We start from the raw sequence: 17816 nt of genomic DNA on the forward strand, positions 1-17816 counted from the left end.
TTGTTAAAGGTGCATGCTCAAAGACAACGGTGAAAAACTATTGTCTTTGAAGGAAAAGACAACGATTTTTCACCATTGTAAAAACTGTTGTCTTTGCTTTCAAAGACAACGGTTAAAAATTGTTATCTTTGAGCACCTCCTTTAACAACACAGCATTTAATAACAGTTCTAAAGGGACTACAACGGTGAAAAATCGTTGTTGTTAAACTTTTTTCTTGTAGTGCAACAATACATACATATTAGTGTAGAACCATTTATGGTGAAAATAAATGGTTAAATCAAAAAAAAATTTAATTAATTTTTCTCAATTAATTATTAAGAATTAATTAATTAACTTCGTGCAGAAAAAATGAAATACATACATATAACTGATTAATCAATCAAAACCTAGTTAGGAGTAAAGTCGCAATTAGTACATGATGACAAGAAAATTAATAACTTTATGGGTTGAATATCAAACCTCAGTAGGCAAAGTCTTAAATTATTCATCAAATTTGAAATATTTTATGCAACCGTCCCATTCAAAGTGTGTTTATGACAAGCAACCTAATCTTTATAAATGCATTAGACACATTGTTGAATGAGATGTCATTCAAGAAATTAAAACGCAATAAGCTTCTTCAATGAAGAACAATTGTTAGTTAAAAAGAATGAGTGATATAATTAGATTCTATTGACAAAAATAGAAAATTGAGATAGGATACGCTGAAGTAGGCTTTTGTAAGGGACTACAATATTAATCTTTCTTTTCACCTCATCAAAATAAAAAACAAAGACAATATAAGGATAGCTAAAAAAAGTTGAAGGTGCAATCTTAAACCATGTAAATGCTCAAGGATCAAACTTTTGATTCATTACTTGAAATGTACTCAAATTCTCAAACTCTTCTTATACCCTACCTATGCACCCTCCTTATGTATTAAACTCAACACCCTTATTTACTTCTAGTGTTAAACGAAAGCCTGACACTAATACTCCAGTTCAAGTAATATAATTTAATGACGTAATTCATATGGTGTCGTACTATCCATAACACTATCCATATCACGACACATCCAAAAGCTAAGCACCCATTACAAAAGCTAACACAACACAACCAAAAGCTAAGCAACCCCATTACAAAAGCTAACACAACACAACCAAAAGCTAAGCAACCATGACAAAAGCTACACGGAGAATTGAGGCTAAGCAAAAGCATCAACAAAGTACATGAACAAAGTTCTTATGGAACTAAATCCAGTTCATTTACAACCCTACATAGATCAGAACAAATTTACACAAAAATCTAAATCTTCACCTTAGTCTAAAAATCACTAGCCTTCAGATTCATTCTTTTAAACTCTTGCTTCTATCTTTTTGTTATATCTCTTGCTCAATATTTATTTACTATTTTCTAAAACAAAATTATCAATTTATATCACTACAATAAATCCACACCATTAGCTTCTGATGCCAGCATCAACCAGTTAAACTGACCAATCTGATATGTTTTTAAATACTCTACCTTTAGCTTTATGTTAGCAGGCATTAGCAAACCATGTTTTCATATTCAGATCACAGAAAAATGTTTATGAAGCAATAATAAAATGGCAATACTCTACACATGAACAGCCATGTAAATTAGACAATTCACAGAAGGCGCACAATTTTATTATGCATGTAAACCACGAGGGTCCAATAGAGCTGTAACCAAGATCATGAAGAAGAAAAGACACTCTATCTATTTTTAACGAGGACAAAAACCTTCTATCAGTAGGATTACAAAGGAGCATGATGTGAAATCCAATTATCAACCCTCAATGAACAACATAGTCAAAAGCTTGTTGTTACCTTTTACCAGGGTAATGGTTGCTCATGTTGGATGGGTTAGGTACACACTAAGAGGGTACATTGTCGGAACAAATTAATCCACATTTCTGATCTTGAAAGTCTCTGCTCTTCAAATAACCAGGGGACCACTTGAGTTCCGTTGTGTTTGTGATGGCGTGAGGAGGATTCATATGGGTTCATACATCTTGACATGAGGCGTTGATAGACAATGGAGAAAGCCCGATTAAAGATCAGCATATGATGTAAAGTTGCTTTTCAGAGGAAAGAATGCATGAACTTGGGGAAGCATAGATCCTGGAGGACCTGGCCAGTTTACAACACTAGATTCTCCCTGAGAACCTGCAGTTGGATAGCTTGGCGGATTGATGTGTGATGTAAAGTTTTGTTTTGGAGGAAAAGATGCATGAGCTTCAGGAAGCAGAGATCCTGGAGGACCAGGCCAATTCCTACCACCAGGTTGGTCCAGCTGATAAATGGCAGAAGTTGAAGTTCGATTGCTTAGTAAATCTGCAGTTGATGTAAAGTTGCTTTTTGGAGGAAAAGATGCATGAGCTTTGGGGAACATAGACCCTGGAGAACCTGTCCAATTCATAGCACCATGTTCGCCTTGAGAGATGGCAGAAGTAGGATAGATTGAAAAATCTGCTGTCATAAAACCATTTTTTGGAGGAAAAGATTCAGGAGCTTGGGAAAGCATAGATCCCGGAGGACCTGGCCAACTAATAGGACCTTGTTCACCTTGAGAAATGGAAGAGGTTGGATAGCTTGAAGAATCAACTGCAAAACTGTTTTTTGTAGGAAAAGATGCATAAGCTTCGGGAAGCATAGATCCTGGAGGACCTGGCCAACTCATAGCACATTGCTCACCTTGAGAAACGAAAGCTGGATAGCTTGAAGAATCAGCTGCCAAACTGTTTTTTGAAGGAAAAGTTACATGAGTTTCAGGTAGAATAGATCCTGGAGGACCTGGCCAGCTCATAACATCTGGTACTCCCTTAGAAATTGTTGCAGTTGGATGGCTTGGTAGATTGCCAAAATTTGATTGTTGTGTTATAATATTAGTATTGGTATTAGACAATAGATGATCTGCAACTTTAACTAAAAGAATCTTTCCACCTATACTGTACCCATTCATATGAGTGACCGCTGCTGCAGAACAGGCAGGATCAGTGTAGTGGACAAAACCATATCCTTTGCTTAAACCGGTGGTCTTTTCCTTGATCACTACTGCCTTGGAGATGCATCCAAATGGTGAAAAAAGTTCTTTTAGTTTATCATCATGCACGAAATGTGGAAGATGGGCTACATATAAATTAGTCACATTCATCTCGTTTAAACACTTTATGTTTGAAGATGCCAAAGCTTCAGATTGTTGATTGCCAACCAAGGTAGGAGTGTAACTAGGAACTTGGGGATGGATAAATGGGGAAGCTCCAAAACTACCCACATAAGCGAGGAAATCGTTACTTTTGATGACTCCAGGATTTGAAGCAGTCAAAGGACAAGATGTGGTAGGATGCATTGTGTTTCCACAGATATCACATGGATTTTGTGTTTTACAACTATATTCATCTTGTCTAAGTGTTCCATTCAATGCCGCAAGCTCCCTCAGCTGAAATTTCTTGTGTTCATTCATTGTTTCTTCCATAGGAACTAGCAGTTTTTCTACCATCTTGGCTGCAGCATTCAGTGACTCCGGGGTCTCTGCCTCTATGTAGACATGTAAATCATCATCCTCCAAGTTTTTTACAGCGTGCTTATTTTTCATGGTAGAACCTTTACCTCGCAACAAAATCTTAGCCCCTGTTTCCATCTCCATTTTTTTCTGTGTGTTCCCCCTTGGACCAAGTATAAGACCAACAAAATTGTAGTCAGGGTATTCCTCTACTGGTATGTAGAGCTTCCTGAAAAGCTTTTTAGGACGGAAATAGAAAGCAGCATTCCCCTGAATCAGCCGTAACATGATCTCTTGCCGCCTCTTTATGAGCTTCTTTTCAAGCTTGGCCTTGATTGGATCATTCAGAGAAGCTTGGTTGTCAACTGATACAATATCATTCAATTTTTGGTTAATTTGAATGAGCTCAGAGTTCAATTTCTCAAGTACTGGATCAGCAGAAGTACCACCTACGATATTTTTGACAAAATCTGGAAGGTTTGAAGGGTCTAACAATTTTGATTGGGAATCCTCAGTAGACCATCTTGTCCTTCGCTTTTTAGTTGTAGTATCTGGATTAGTACTGCATTCCACTCTGTAAGTTTCAGGGTCTTTATCCCATTTGCTGCGTCTTTTATTACCAAACCTCTGAGTGTTCTCTTTTTCTTCCATACTGGTGGAATAAGTGTGTGAGTCCTCATTATGTTTTTGCCTGTTTTCCTCATACCCTTGGGATTTACCAGCTGATCTTCTCTTCTTATCTAAACAGGAAGGTCCAGCGCTCAACTTATGCTTTTCATCATCATGCTTCAAAGATGTCTGAGGTTCAAATCCTTCTTGCACATATTCACCATGTACCTCAATACGTTCATCATCAATCTCCTCTTCTTCTTCTGGGTCACTTTCATATAGTTCTTCACCTTGCTCCTCACAAAGTTCCTTCTTGTAAGGTTCTTCATCAGGATCTTCTTCAATAAGTTCTTCATCAGGATCGTCTTCGATGAGTTCTTCATCAGGATCTTCTTCAATAAGTTCTTCACAGGGTTCCTCTCCTTCACTGGACTCTTCATCAAGGTTTTGTTCATCACTCACTTCAATATATTCCTCCTCAGAAGGAACTTCTTCGATCTCGCTATCATTCTCCTGTTCGCAGCTCACATTCTCTTCATTATATTCACTATGTTTTCCCATATACTTTGTGCAGGGTACCGGAAGTTCCAAATTGTTTTCTTAGCAAATGAGCACCACCTAGAATAACTAATTAACTACTGAGACAAAAACTTGATTTCATTTAGCATAAACAGAAAATTAACAATCAGGACACAGGCAGATACACCACACATTCAAGTAATCATGATAGTCTCATAAAAAAATTGTTGCTTGCCGATTCCAACTAACTAGATTTTATCTAGCATAAACAGAAAATTAACAATCATTAGGAAATACAGGCAAATATACCACACATTCCAGTAATAATGATAATCTCATAAAAACTTCAATATGTAGGTTTATCAAAATTTCAATATTTAAAAATCTCCATCTAATCATCCAGGTTTCTTCAGCAAGTTTATGGAACCTTAGGACGTTTAGGCCAGAGAGAAACAATATTCATATGTACGCGCATGAGATTAATCCAATAATCAAATTAAGAAAATTGATATAGTAAAGAGAGAAAAGAAAGGCTAAAGTGTTATAATTTCAAAAAATGTTGTTTTTTAGTAGAAATAAAATAATAGAATACAATCGGCATTTGGTACAGATCCCTTTTTTTGCCCTCCTTTTATAGATTATTGCCATAAGCATCCATCTGGGAAGGATATGAAATGCCACAGATTGTTTGATGTATTCATTGAGAAGTCCAAAGAAAAAGGGACAAACGAAGTCAAACAAAATCGAGAAATATTATACCTTTCATTTCCAGAAGCAAAACAGCTAAAAAAAAAAAAAAGGGACGAACACCGAAACTTTAATTGACTCTAAAATTTCCTACAAATCTAGCAACAGGAACGCGACTTCAACCATATCAAAAACACTTCCGAGAAAACTACGAACTGAGAATGCAGGATTCATGAGCAATAAATAGGAAATAACCAAAAGCGCCCGACCGGCTGAGCGAACCCTAGAAATCGAGCGAGCAGCAGAAAGAAGAAGAAGAAGAAGACAAAGGATGGAACTGAGTGATCTCCTATGAACCATACCAGAAGAGAAGAACTGATTGTAGAATCGATCTAGAGCTCCACGCAGCTCGCCGTCAAGCGCTCGAAATCAACGGCACGAGCCGCAGACTGCGTGCGAGCAGGAATATAGAGCTAGCCGATGGCGGTGAACCCGGATCGGATTGGGCCCGGCACAGCACCCGGTCCGTGCCCTGCTCGTCCCACATCGGCCCACATGGTCCCGCACGATCCATTTGTTAATTCGGTTCAATCGATATAGAAATCCCAGCTGAAGCTGATTGGGCTCGTCATTTGTTTAGATGGTCAGGTTTTGAACCAGTTTGCCTCATACATTCTACATATTACCGTATCAATTCGGATGAGTTGAGTGCTTCAAATCAAAGTAAAGATTTTACAATAAAATATAATCTAAAAATTTTAAATCCGAACTTAGATAATCCAATTAACCTAAATAATCTGAATAATCTAATTAATTAATTATTTTTATTTTAATATTTCATCATATTAATTTTATATTCATTTTAATTTTTAAAATAAAATTAAATTTAAAATTAAAATTTTCACTAAATTTTAAATTCAAATGGATACACCTGTAACTTATCCTAACATAATCCGAAAATATCCCATTTGAACCCAAAAACTCTCTATCTAATATTTTTGGGATCAATTCAGATAAAATTATCGAATTAGATTCATTTTTAACCCTCTTAATATTACCTCCACTTTACTCATGCTGAAACACGCCCTAAAATCAGACGTGAACAAAATCTTAATTAAATCAAAATAACAATTAACTCAAATATTTAAAAAAAAAACAATCTGAACTATTTCGATATATTTGATTAATCTTCATTTTAAAATTTCAAATTTCCAAAATCAATTAAACCGATCAAATATCAATCAACTACTATATCTAAATCAAACAACTACACAATTTGATTGATAAATCGAAATACTCGTCCAATATCAATGGAGTTGATGATCCAACTACACAATTTGATTGATAAATCGAAATACTCGTCCAATATCAATGGAGTTGATGATCCATCAACTGATAAAAAAATTTAATTAATTCAATTATCAATCAAAGTATATATATATATAGATTCAATTTGTTCAATTTTAATAATAAAATTCAATCAATTTGATTTATTAAAAAATAATAATAATTAATTAAATTTTGATTTATTTGACATTTAATCCCTAATTAGAATTATATATTTAATAAAAAAAAAGGAAAAAAAAAAATCTGCTATGTAATCCATCCCATCAAAGTTCCTACAGGGCTTGTCCTACTCATGTTATTGTTTTCTAAATTATACAAGAGTTATTATTTACACCCTAAAATAGGAGCATAATATACAGACGAACCCTTTTTCATCTATGAAATGAGTGGACAATTATCAAGAGTGGAAATTGTCAAATAAAAGGGCAAAAAAAAGAGACAAAAGATTCACGATAATCATTAACACTCTTTCAGTTGACTTTACTGGTACAAGTTAAAATTACAGTCTTCATTTGTTCTTTATCCAGTGATGATTCCACAATGATCTGCACAACATAATCGTGTTTCAAAGTGTAAAGAACTGTTAGGAAAAAGATAAGCATAGCAATTACAAGAAATGAGCAGAAAAATAATTTAATTTGGTTTATATGATGAAACAAGGAAGACAGGACAAGAAAAGGGATATATTTAGGTAATTGTGAAACTTTTGAAGGAAAATATTTATTTGTCAGATTAGATGTTAAACATGGTAGGAGATCGAGCCAAATGACAAAGGAGGATCCATATAATTAGACAGATCTAGAAAACATAACTAGTAGATGGTAGATGAAGCATCAGCGAGATGTAGATTCTGACAAATTAATATGTACTAAACAAAACAAAAAAAGTGTATTTCTGTGCTTGTATGAGAGGTTGAAGATGATTACTGCTTGCCAATGTGATCAAAATAATGCTATTTTCTACCAATATTACCACTAAATCCTTTTCGAAACTAGGCTTCGTTTGACTAAGAAGTTGTCCATATTTAAATTGCAGTAAATAAAACTACTAGGCATCCTAGCATTCATCCTACAAAATTGATACCTCTTGGATCTTGTTTTCAAAACGAGCAAGCAATTTATACTTGTTTCTGAACATGGAAGCCATATACACCTGAAAATAAAAATAAAATAAAATAAAATTATGTAATAACAATATATTGAATGATCTACAACTTAGCAAAAGAAAAAGAAAAAATTATGCTAATTAACCTGGAATGTTGGAGCTAAACCGAGGCTTTTGAAAAAACGGCCTTTAGAAACACTAGATATTCCTTCAATCTTCTGCAACTCTTCTATGAGCAAATCCACATCAGCCCACTGAGCACAATTCAAATATGTTACAGTAAGGTCATATTTTGAAGAAAAAAAATAGAGGAAAGGCTACTGACTATCTTGAATATATGTTGAAAATATACACAAATAAGCTAAGGAGTGAATAGAAAAGTACATTCAGAAGATTATGATACAATCGAAAAAAATAAGTTGATGCAGCAATAGTTCTATAGATACTACCAATGAATATTCAAAATGAACTATGTTCTAAACTTCTAATGGACTGCTCTTATTATTGATGCTACCGTGAAAGAGCACTTGTAGTATACTGAAAAATTAACAAAAGATGGAAAGATTTAACACCTCAACATCAGCTTGTGTGGCTTCAAGTTTTCCACCCAAAGCAGTACCATCACCAATAACAGATTCCAAGGCCTCCATCAATGGATCTGGCTGAAAATGTGACGAGGAAGAAGTTTGATAGTTATATCCAAACATATCTTATTGCATGAAACTCATAGAATGTGGACATGCATACCATTATGTCCCTCAAAGATAAAAAGATTCGTTCAAGAGTATAATCTAGTTGATGAACTTTTGCTTCCACCATCTGGGGAAAAAAATAGATATGCTAAAGTTTCAGAAACTTTAAAGAGAATGAATCTTGTTAAATTATGCAGAATCTTTGCACAATTTCATTAATCAAGGTGTTGCATTTTGAAACCACTCCCTCATGTGCATTACTTCCAGTATAATGGAGCATTCAATGAGAACAAAGACTTTTATTTGGTATGCATCAAAACTAACCAAGTGCAAAAAATTTTCTGTTATCTTATTGGCATCCTCACCTAATCTGTTAACCACCCCACAAGGTTTGTTATTCACGTGCTAGAAAATGCCTGTTCAATTCATCATCTTGTCAAGTGTTTTTATCCAATTATTTGGGCTAACTACATTAAATCCATTAAGCTACATGCAAAGCTATATCATTAGTAATATTAAGATTAATTAAATTATTTTTTTGTTACATTAAATAATATATTTCTTTGGCCCTCTTAAACTCTTACACCTTCAGCTTTAACCTTTCGCCTTCCACTCTAATAAACTGAACTATTCTAACTATAGAATTTCTTAGTTATCTTTAAATATGTCAATACCATCTCAACCTATTTTCTCCTATTTTATTTTCTACTGGCGCTATGCTTACCTTCTCTCGAATATTAATATGATATATTTCCACTTTTTTAGGATCCTCACACATCCACCTTAGCTTTCTCATATATGTTTATTAAATTTACATGTTGCTTCTTAATAGTGTAGCACTCCAATCCATATATTATGGCAGATTGTACCAGTCTTGATGGAATATTTGTTTTAGCCTAAAGACGATATGAAGATATACTTGAATCTCCATTCTTCATCCTATTAACTAGAAAACACTTGCTCAATTGATTCAAATGTTCATATTTGTGTGTGTTTGTTTGATGTAAGGCTACTATCATCTTTTCCATTCAGTCATATTCTAGTTATGACACATTGGAACAATAGGATATACACATAGTTGTGGTAATGTTCCAACCTATTACACGTGATAGCATATGTTTGACAGACCAAATCTAAAACAAGATGTAATCAGCACAAAAGAATTGATTGGATGCAATTCTTGGGTATTATTGTCATTTGATATAGGAATATTCAATACCCAACAAAATGAGTACATATTCATACTTATATGATGTTCTAAATTGAGTCATTGCTTTAATGTTGAGTACTTTATAAATTATCCACATTAAACAATCAATAAACACAGTCTGTATAAGATCACTAGCTATCTTCTTATTGATAATGTTTCAGAACTACATCACTGACAATCCAAAATAGTGCCATGATTTGATAACTTGATTAATCGCTAAGCATTATCATCTTTGGTCATGGTATAAATCATGGTTGTAAAAGATCCCTGGTTATCTAGATTGCGTGAAGGCATAGATGTACCACTATCTGTCTAGGTTGATGGTAAACCTACCACTAATAAAGGGCAGCCTGGTACACGAAGCTCCCGTCAATGTGAGGTCCCGGGAAAGAGTCTATTGTATGCAGCCTTACCTTGTTTTCCAAGAGGTTGTTTTTGAGACTCAAATCTGTGACCTCTAAATCACACGGCAGCAACTTTACCATTGCGTCAAGGCTCCCCTTCACCATATAAATGTCTATCATGATTCTGTAATCTTTATTTCAGTGCTAAACATCCATAATTCATAACAAAAGATATTGATCAATAGCAATATTTTCTTCGATCTAACATCTCTAGGAGTACGAGACCACTATTAAAATGCATGAACTGGTATCACCACTTAATCCTTCTTAACAGATAAATCAATTCAAACTCCAAGATAAAGTCATGTGAATTCTAGTCTGGCTACAACAAAACCATTTTGTAATGCCCATGGATGAAAAAAAGAAAGTAAAATATCACTTAGCATACATGTCCAAGTTTAATGCGCAAGGATGTATATACACTGTCATTCATTGTGCATGAAGAAAAGTAGTCATTTCCTTGCAGTACCTGCCCGACTTTATAGTATGAGGATGGATCTAAAGTTGCATCCCATGAAATTTCTGATTGGTGAACAAGGGCAGGTACCCCTTCAACCTATTGATGCCAAATCGGCTTTTCCTGTCACTATAGAGATTATTGCAAAATGGTACAATAAAAGAATAGAGAGCACTGATTACCTCCACAAATATGCCAAAGAACGTAATTTTCTTGATCTGACATTTCACAACATCACCAATATTGAGTCTAGCCTGCACAAAGAACAATTAAGAATTATCAACTCAATATGGTTCCTTTACTGGTAGGTGAATATAGTGCCTCCATTACAGTGACAAACAGCCGTATCCAGTGGCTCTGTTTCATCAACTACTAAGAAAAGGAAAAAAAAAGTTTTCAACAAGAACAGGAAATTGTAAATCACATGGTTCTACCTGTCTATTCAATTGTGGTCCCTCATGTTCCAATTTTGGCCATTTTGAGATTATTTTTTGGTCAGAACTACATCTAATTCCAGATAAATAATAGAAATAAAGAAAAGAACAAGTAAATCTCAATGGTTTACTATAAAGCATTGATGTCTGACCTTTTACACGATAAACTAAACAAAGCAAAAGAGGAAGAACCTTTTATTGTGCATATGATATTTGTTCACTTTTTTTCCCTTTCCTGCTTTTTTCTTCATAGGTTTACTATAATCCATTATCCAAGCCAAACAGATCTGGCAGCTTTGATGCCCACCTATCTACTGTTGAGAACTTTATGTCATAGTCTTCTTACACATACCAAGCAAAAAGAAAACTAGAAATGGGTTCTGTACCAGAATGAATTTAGCATAAAGAAGAGACTTAATCAAATATAACTGTCTAAGACTATCTGCTAGCTGGCATCCGAAAAACTTCAGTAAATGCACCAAAGTATCTGGCTTTATATAACATGGTTTCTGACAAAAAAGAAGTGTGATAGAAATTTATATAAGCATAGCAAGTTAGCAACATACCATAAGACTTCTCTTTTTCTCAACCAATTCTTCCTTTTCTTTTGGCCTCCCAGAGAACATTATTTTTCTGGATTTTCTATCAGCCAGAATTACTGAACCTTTAAGTCTCTGCATTCATACATTGGTTTTCACTAAGTTGCAAGTAATGAAGTTAGCGTATCAAGAATGTAAAGATGAAGCATGTCCTTCAACCTGGCCAATAAAAGATGATAGGAACTTAGTTTTTTCAAGGTTGTATGCTTCAAGAAGCTCTTCAAATTTTTCTTGAGATGTTGACACTTCAGTTTTTTTATAAGATTCTTGAGATGTAGGCTCCTCCAATTCAAGGTTTTTATTGCTCACATCAAAACTGCCCACAATGCTTAGATTCTGCCTGTATAAGGAGGGATCCACCCCCTTTTTCCTTAACCATGATTCAAAAGCTAAGAATTTCCACTTGGCACCAAGATGTCTGTAAGGTAAGAAACCAAGCAAAGATCCAAATGATACCTAGGAACCATGAGAAAATGAGAAGTATAAATAATAAAGTCAGTATAGGATGAAAAAAGATACATGGATTCACAGAGTTCAAGCAAACTGACAACAAAACCTCTGCTGCTACAACTAATCAATTCCACTTCAGCTTTTTCTCCACTATGAAGTAAGTATTCTGCCCTTTTCCAGTCACTTTCCTGCAATTTTCCATTTAAATGTAAGACAGATCTTCCAATAGTATTCTGAAAGTAGTTTGTAAACCAAACTGCATGACATTAATTGTGAAACCACATTCATTAACATGCTCAATACTTCAGCCATAATGAAGAAAAAACAACAAAGAGTACCTCTTGATCTGCTGATATAACAGTCTCAGTTCCAGCAGAGAAGACATGTTCATCAAGCTGCAAAGCAACTTTCTCCCCTCTATATGGTGGTAACATCCCTTCTGTGGATGTGTCCAGCCTAAAGGTTTGCAATGTATCAATTAAAATAGTACTGCTTTTTTTCTAACACTCGATGTCATAGGGGAAGGCAAAAAACAGATGATCAAAGATTTAGTAACTAGAAAATCCAAACGTGCAAAGCATCTCCCTAGCTCCCAACGACAATCCGACTATCATGCATTCAAAGAAGTTAGCAATTAAGTGATGCAAAACCATGCATGAAGGGGTAAAACATAGCAATACACAAAAGTATTCTGTAGTCCTCCCTAATTAATATATATTATCATGCAGAGAAAAGGTGCACAACTAGGGAACAGATGCCATGAGTTCTAGAATCATATCTCAAATGGACAATCTATCTGAAAGTGGCAGAAAACAACTATACTTGCATAGGATAGCAATCCAAGATAACCAGATAAAAAACATCAGGCCATACAAATATACTCTTTGCAATAAAACTGTAGAAATGTTAAGAAGTCTTCCATGGTTGAGATACACTTGAATAAAGTAGGTATACAAGACAACCAGATAGCTAACATCAAATCATATAAATGTACTTTTCATAATACAACTGTATCAATGCCAAGAAGTCTCCCATAGTTGAAATATTCTGAAAGCGAAGTACCTCTGAGGCTTCCCTAACAGGGAAGCTTGCCTAGATGTTGATGAAGCGACAGATACTTTGGAAGCGCTTTGGTTAGGTGGCTGCGATCCTAAAAAATTTGAATGTTATATAAACACAAACTAAATTTTAACAACGGAGAAAAGACTTCCTATCACACTACCTGTAACCACACCACCATCATCAAGCTTAGGAAAAATAGATTTGGCATCATGGTTGCCATATAAGTTCTCTTCATCCTTATTATTCTCCACAGGTAGTCCTAACTTGATTAACTGAAGTTCGTCTGAGCTTGTCACAGCGCTAATTGCATTGAGATCATCTGACAACATCTCTCCCTTGTTTGAGATCTCTGTATCACTATCAAAGCCCCTCACTTCATCAAGACTAGTTTGAAAAGAATCTCCCGCAGAAACTTTCTGTTGTGTGGATTCAAAATTTGGTTTGACAACCTCCGGCTTCCTTAAAAGAGACATATTACTTATATCTTCACTTGATGTTTTTCTCATTTTCAAGAATACATTTGGTTCAATTTTGAACTTTGAGTTAATTTCAAAGTCATCATCCTGGGTGACAGTGGGCTTCCGCAAAGAAATGTTGGGAGGCTCACTCCTGTCATCAGTTTTTCCTCTATTGTGGTTTGGTTGTGTCTGCACCTGTATGGAACCCTCAGAGGATTTCATGGTTTTAGGTCTTCTGCTTATAGTTGGACGTGACAGATTTATGTTACTATCCTTTACATTTTGTGGATTCTTCTGGTAAGATGTATCAGGCTTCTTTGGTGGCTGCAGTTCCTCCAGTATCACATCTGATGGGATATTCAGTGCATAATCACTCATTTTACCTTTGTTCTTATAGAAAGATTTTTCAACATCAAGATAAGAGACATTTGGATCCAATTTCCGCGCCATTATCTGCAAGCCAAGTGTTCAAGCATCATAATTTTCAACCAATGAAATGCAAGCGCAATTGTAAACAATATAGAAGCAGTAAGATAGTTTTTACTAAAAAACCAATTGCCACCTTTGGGAGGTGATACAATCATATAATATGGGTAATCACCTATTTGGTTCCTTTCTTAACAGAACCCAATGATCTTGCATTTTAAGCAAATAAAGTTATTGACAATCTTTTACCCTCACTGTTTACAAACAAAAATTAAGCTTACTCACATGTTAAAATTCTTATTTTTAGACTTCTCTATATTTCTAGCATAATTATAAATTCTAATATGATGATGTCAATGCTAAATGAAATTTTGATCTAATCAATTAAAGAATAGAACTGAAAACTTCTACCCAACTTGATTTAATACAAATTTGAGAAACATTGCCTAAAGTCACGATGCTAATTTTATATATTTAAAAAAAAAATTACACATATATAACTATATGGATTTGCTATATAAAGTAAACAATCCTAAAGTTGACAATATGTGTATTATAATGTATCTGTTTAGTTCAACATGAATATTATATTATTAGGTTTTATGTCAAAGGCCAACATATATCTGTGTAATTATTTTCTTTGTGTAATAATAACACAATTTTATCCCTCTCTTTGAAGGAAAGAAATTCCTCTCTTAGAGTTAGAGTATCTTCCTCAATACTCTTAGGAGGCCAGGATTTATTAAGATGATGTAGCCTCCCTCCCCTCCACCCCTCCTCTTGACTCTTTTTCTTCCTATTGCTCTTGTCCCCTTTCCCTTGCATCTAGATCCAACACTTCTCATTGCGCCCATAACCTTGTCCATTAAGGATCCACAACATACTTCACCCATCTTCACTCCACACCTTCAACAGCACGTCAAAAACTAGCAACCTAGATTTGTTTTGTTGCTCTATAATCTGATGCATTGATGCACCAACTCTACACAGGTCTTATTGCTCTATTGCACCGACACACAAAAAAAAAATTGCATGGTTCTCACTACCCTGGCACATACGAAGATTAGATCAATTAAACCCAGATTTGGGACCTTATTTAAACCAAACAACATATGATGTTCCAGTCAGTAACACATCTTTTTCTCTAATGGTAATCAAGTATGTTGACTTGTTTCATCTATTTATTCTTAATCTATTCCATTGTCCTAAATTGATTCATTGATAATGTCTTATTTGAAGCTGAGCATTGACCTTCAAAATGCTAACCATATCACTGTTGACTATCTCTCTCCATCATATTTGCCCTTCTGCTCTGGCGTTGTGACCGTTGGCAGTCCCTCCAATGATTAGATGACCACTTTCCAGCACAACCGCCATCAAGCCTGGAGTGCCAGCTCACACTTAGGGGACACATCAGCAAAACAAATAAGCCAAGAGTCTGCACGCCAATGCTAAAAGCAGAAACAGGAAGGTACCTAAGTGGTTAATCCAAGAGAACATTGACTAAGACCATATGAGAATGAAACACAAGCAAAGCTATGGAATTCATCCCCTTAGCGCTCCCACTATAAACTATAATTTATTGGATTTTTTTTCTTGGAATTTATCAATCTCTCCTTGTCATCTTGATCAATTTTATCTCATTTTAGCAAACATCAACGTCTAAATGCTTTCGCATAATAACTTATTTTTATTTCCCTTAGTAATCCTTCATCAGTATCAACACGTTATGTTGATACACTAACCGTTTTTATATGTTTTCGCATGGTTAAATGTAATGCAATCATATAAACCATATAGCTAGGATTAGGAAAGATGCACAATTTGTTCACTCAAATTTCAAAAAGAGAAATATTTTCTAAGTTTCTCTTCCGTGCAAATACAATCATCAATCTTTTTCCCTGCCAAACGCTGGGAACATTCTATTTTTGTTTGATCCACAAGTAGTTTTTTCTTCCGTGCAAATAAACATTCTGTGTTCTTTAACCAAACATACAAAGTCAAGCTGACCATACAGTCGCTCAGAGAATGCAAGGGTTAATGGCTCCCTAGCCACTAAAGTCTCCCAAGCCACTTTCAATTGTTCAAGAAAACCAGATTCTATAAGACTCTATTGGATCAATTATTATTTTTTTTTTTACCTTGGCTAGAGTTAGCTTAGGGTCCTCGCCTAGAAGGCGCCCGAACTTGAGCTCCATCATGTCCCACTTATTGAGCTCGGGGCGATCCTTAGGTGACGCACAGCAAAGGACTCGGGCATGTCCATAGCGACCGCTTACTCTCTTGGTTCGAGACGGAAAGCGGAAGGGGAGGACAGAGCCGCCGCCGCCGACGCCGCTGAGGCGGACGCTGAAGGCGTTGAAGGCTTCCATGACGGAGGCCTCCGTCGGGGCAAGATGCCGATGCAAACCCTGGCGCAGTCGACGGAGGAGGAATCGCTCGGAACGGGAAGGAAGAGCGGAGCAAGATGAGAGGGAACGAAGAAGCGGGCTTCTATCGTTTATCAGATAGGCCTATTGCCTTATTGTACACACGTTTCATTTTACCCCCTCTTAGTTTAAGGACTGTAATTTTGATTAGTATTATCACCAAGGTCTCTTTTAAAAAAAGTAACTCTTTCTTTTTCCAATTTGAATTTCAATTTCAGGACTAAAATATTAATATCATTATGAATGCAACTTATTTTTTTAAAATCGATTTATTTTAGTGAAACAATAAAAAGTCAGAAGAAACTTTTAAAAATTCAATAAAAATAAAAATAAAAAAGAGAGACAGTGTTTAAATCAATAGATACTTTTTTACTTAAAAAATAATTAATTTATGTAATTTTAATTTATTAAATTGTTTCTCCTATACTAAATGGACCTTAGCCTCGTCTCAAGATTTCCCCAAGCCTTAGGTAAAACTAAATTAAAAAAAAAAAAATCTTTTAATATATTTTTTAAAAAAATTCTCAAGTTTTTTTCATTTGAATTTGGGATTGAGAATGACCGATTTAAAAAAAAAATTGATTTATTTTTAAAAAAATAAAATATTATTTTTATATAAAATTTAGTTTTCTCGTTAATATTTAGATAATTTTTTTAACACGGTTAAATTATTTAATCTTTTTGAGACATTGAACGTAAATAAAACTTTATTAATTTTAATTTTTAATTTTTTTTATGAAGCATTTTACTTTTGGATAAAAAAAATCTCTGATTCATGTTATTATCGAGGAAGGAAAAAAAAATGAGAAAAAAATATTATTAGCGAGGGAGGAGAAGGGCGTTCTATGAGAGTATCACGTACAAAATTATTGATGAGAAAAGAAAAAAGACACGGCAAAAGAATATAAACATACAAAATTAATGAGGAGAAAAGAAATAGACACAAAGCATTGGTGAAAGAACAATTAGGATTTTTTAGAGATATTGAGAAGGAAAGAGTTTATTAGTTTTATAAGATATATAATTAAATAGAATAAAATCTTGGGTAATTGCAATTATGAGGAAATAAGATTAAATAAAATAAAATCTTGACTAATTGTAATTATGAGAAAATAAGGATAGTATAATGTGTAAATAGGAATAATGAATTAATTAATAAGATGTCATTAATGGATTAGCATGAAATTTATTAATGTGTATGATATCATTAATTAATATTAATGACTCAGTTTATTTTTTTTAATGTCTTTATTTAATTATTTAATCAATGGGCCCCAATAATATTGGGGCCTAGGCATAGGCCATTATGAGCCGGGCCTGTTAGCCTCATACTTTATTTTTAAAAAAAATCAAATTATTCTAACAATAATGATATAGGATTCTATTTGGGTATTCCCAATTGGGAATGGCCTTTTTGTGTGATT

At 34.5% G+C, this 17816-nt stretch overlaps 2 protein-coding genes across 4 annotated transcripts; both read right to left on the reverse strand.

The window, feature by feature from the left end:
* Positions 1-1620: 1620 nt before the first annotated feature.
* LOC122026342 (splicing factor-like protein 1) lies at positions 1621-5797 on the reverse strand. Of its 3 annotated transcripts, none has more exons than XM_042585018.1 (2): positions 5683-5797; positions 1621-4741 (listed from the first exon to the last, which is right to left on the reverse strand). In XM_042585018.1, the coding sequence occupies exon 2, from the start codon at positions 4673-4675 to the stop codon at positions 2054-2056; it is 2622 nt and encodes an 873-aa protein (XP_042440952.1). In that variant the 5' UTR covers positions 4676-4741; positions 5683-5797; the 3' UTR covers positions 1621-2053. The 3 variants fall into 3 exon arrangements, with proteins under 3 accessions (XP_042440952.1, XP_042440951.1, XP_042440954.1); XM_042585017.1 differs by having other exon boundaries at positions 1621-4732; positions 5683-5795; XM_042585020.1 differs by having other exon boundaries at positions 1621-4678; positions 5683-5778.
* A 1121-nt stretch (positions 5798-6918) lies between these two features.
* Positions 6919-16455, reverse strand: LOC122027142. Its single transcript, XM_042586016.1, has 14 exons — positions 16105-16455; positions 13240-13990; positions 13080-13167; positions 12356-12473; positions 12116-12205; positions 11727-12023; positions 11535-11642; positions 10717-10788; positions 10547-10633; positions 8519-8590; positions 8344-8433; positions 7918-8025; positions 7751-7819; positions 6919-7212 (listed from the first exon to the last, which is right to left on the reverse strand). Exons 1-14 carry the CDS (start codon positions 16333-16335, stop codon positions 7138-7140), a joined length of 2256 nt encoding a protein of 751 aa, XP_042441950.1. The 5' UTR covers positions 16336-16455; the 3' UTR covers positions 6919-7137.
* Between the last annotated feature and the right edge of the window lie 1361 nt (positions 16456-17816).

This window comes from Zingiber officinale, chromosome 10A, assembly GCF_018446385.1.
Source record: "Zingiber officinale cultivar Zhangliang chromosome 10A, Zo_v1.1, whole genome shotgun sequence".
In the NCBI taxonomy this organism is placed as follows: Eukaryota; Viridiplantae; Streptophyta; class Magnoliopsida; order Zingiberales; family Zingiberaceae; genus Zingiber; species Zingiber officinale.

Excerpts from the sequence above, each read along its gene's own strand:
- LOC122026342 (XM_042585018.1), bottom strand. The coding sequence starts at position 4,675 with ATGGGAAAACATAGTGAATATAATGAAGAGAATGTGAGCTGCGAACAG.
- LOC122027142 (XM_042586016.1), bottom strand. The coding sequence starts at position 16,335 with ATGGAAGCCTTCAACGCCTTCAGCGTCCGCCTCAGCGGCGTCGGCGGC. Across the intron at positions 12,024-12,115 it reads GTAGCAGCAGAGGTTTTGTT|GTATCATTTGGATCTTTGCT; the intron begins GTCAGTTTGCTT and ends CATGGTTCCTAG. Across the intron at positions 8,591-10,546 it reads CATACTATAAAGTCGGGCAG|ATGGTGGAAGCAAAAGTTCA; the intron begins GTACTGCAAGGA and ends TTTTTTCCCCAG.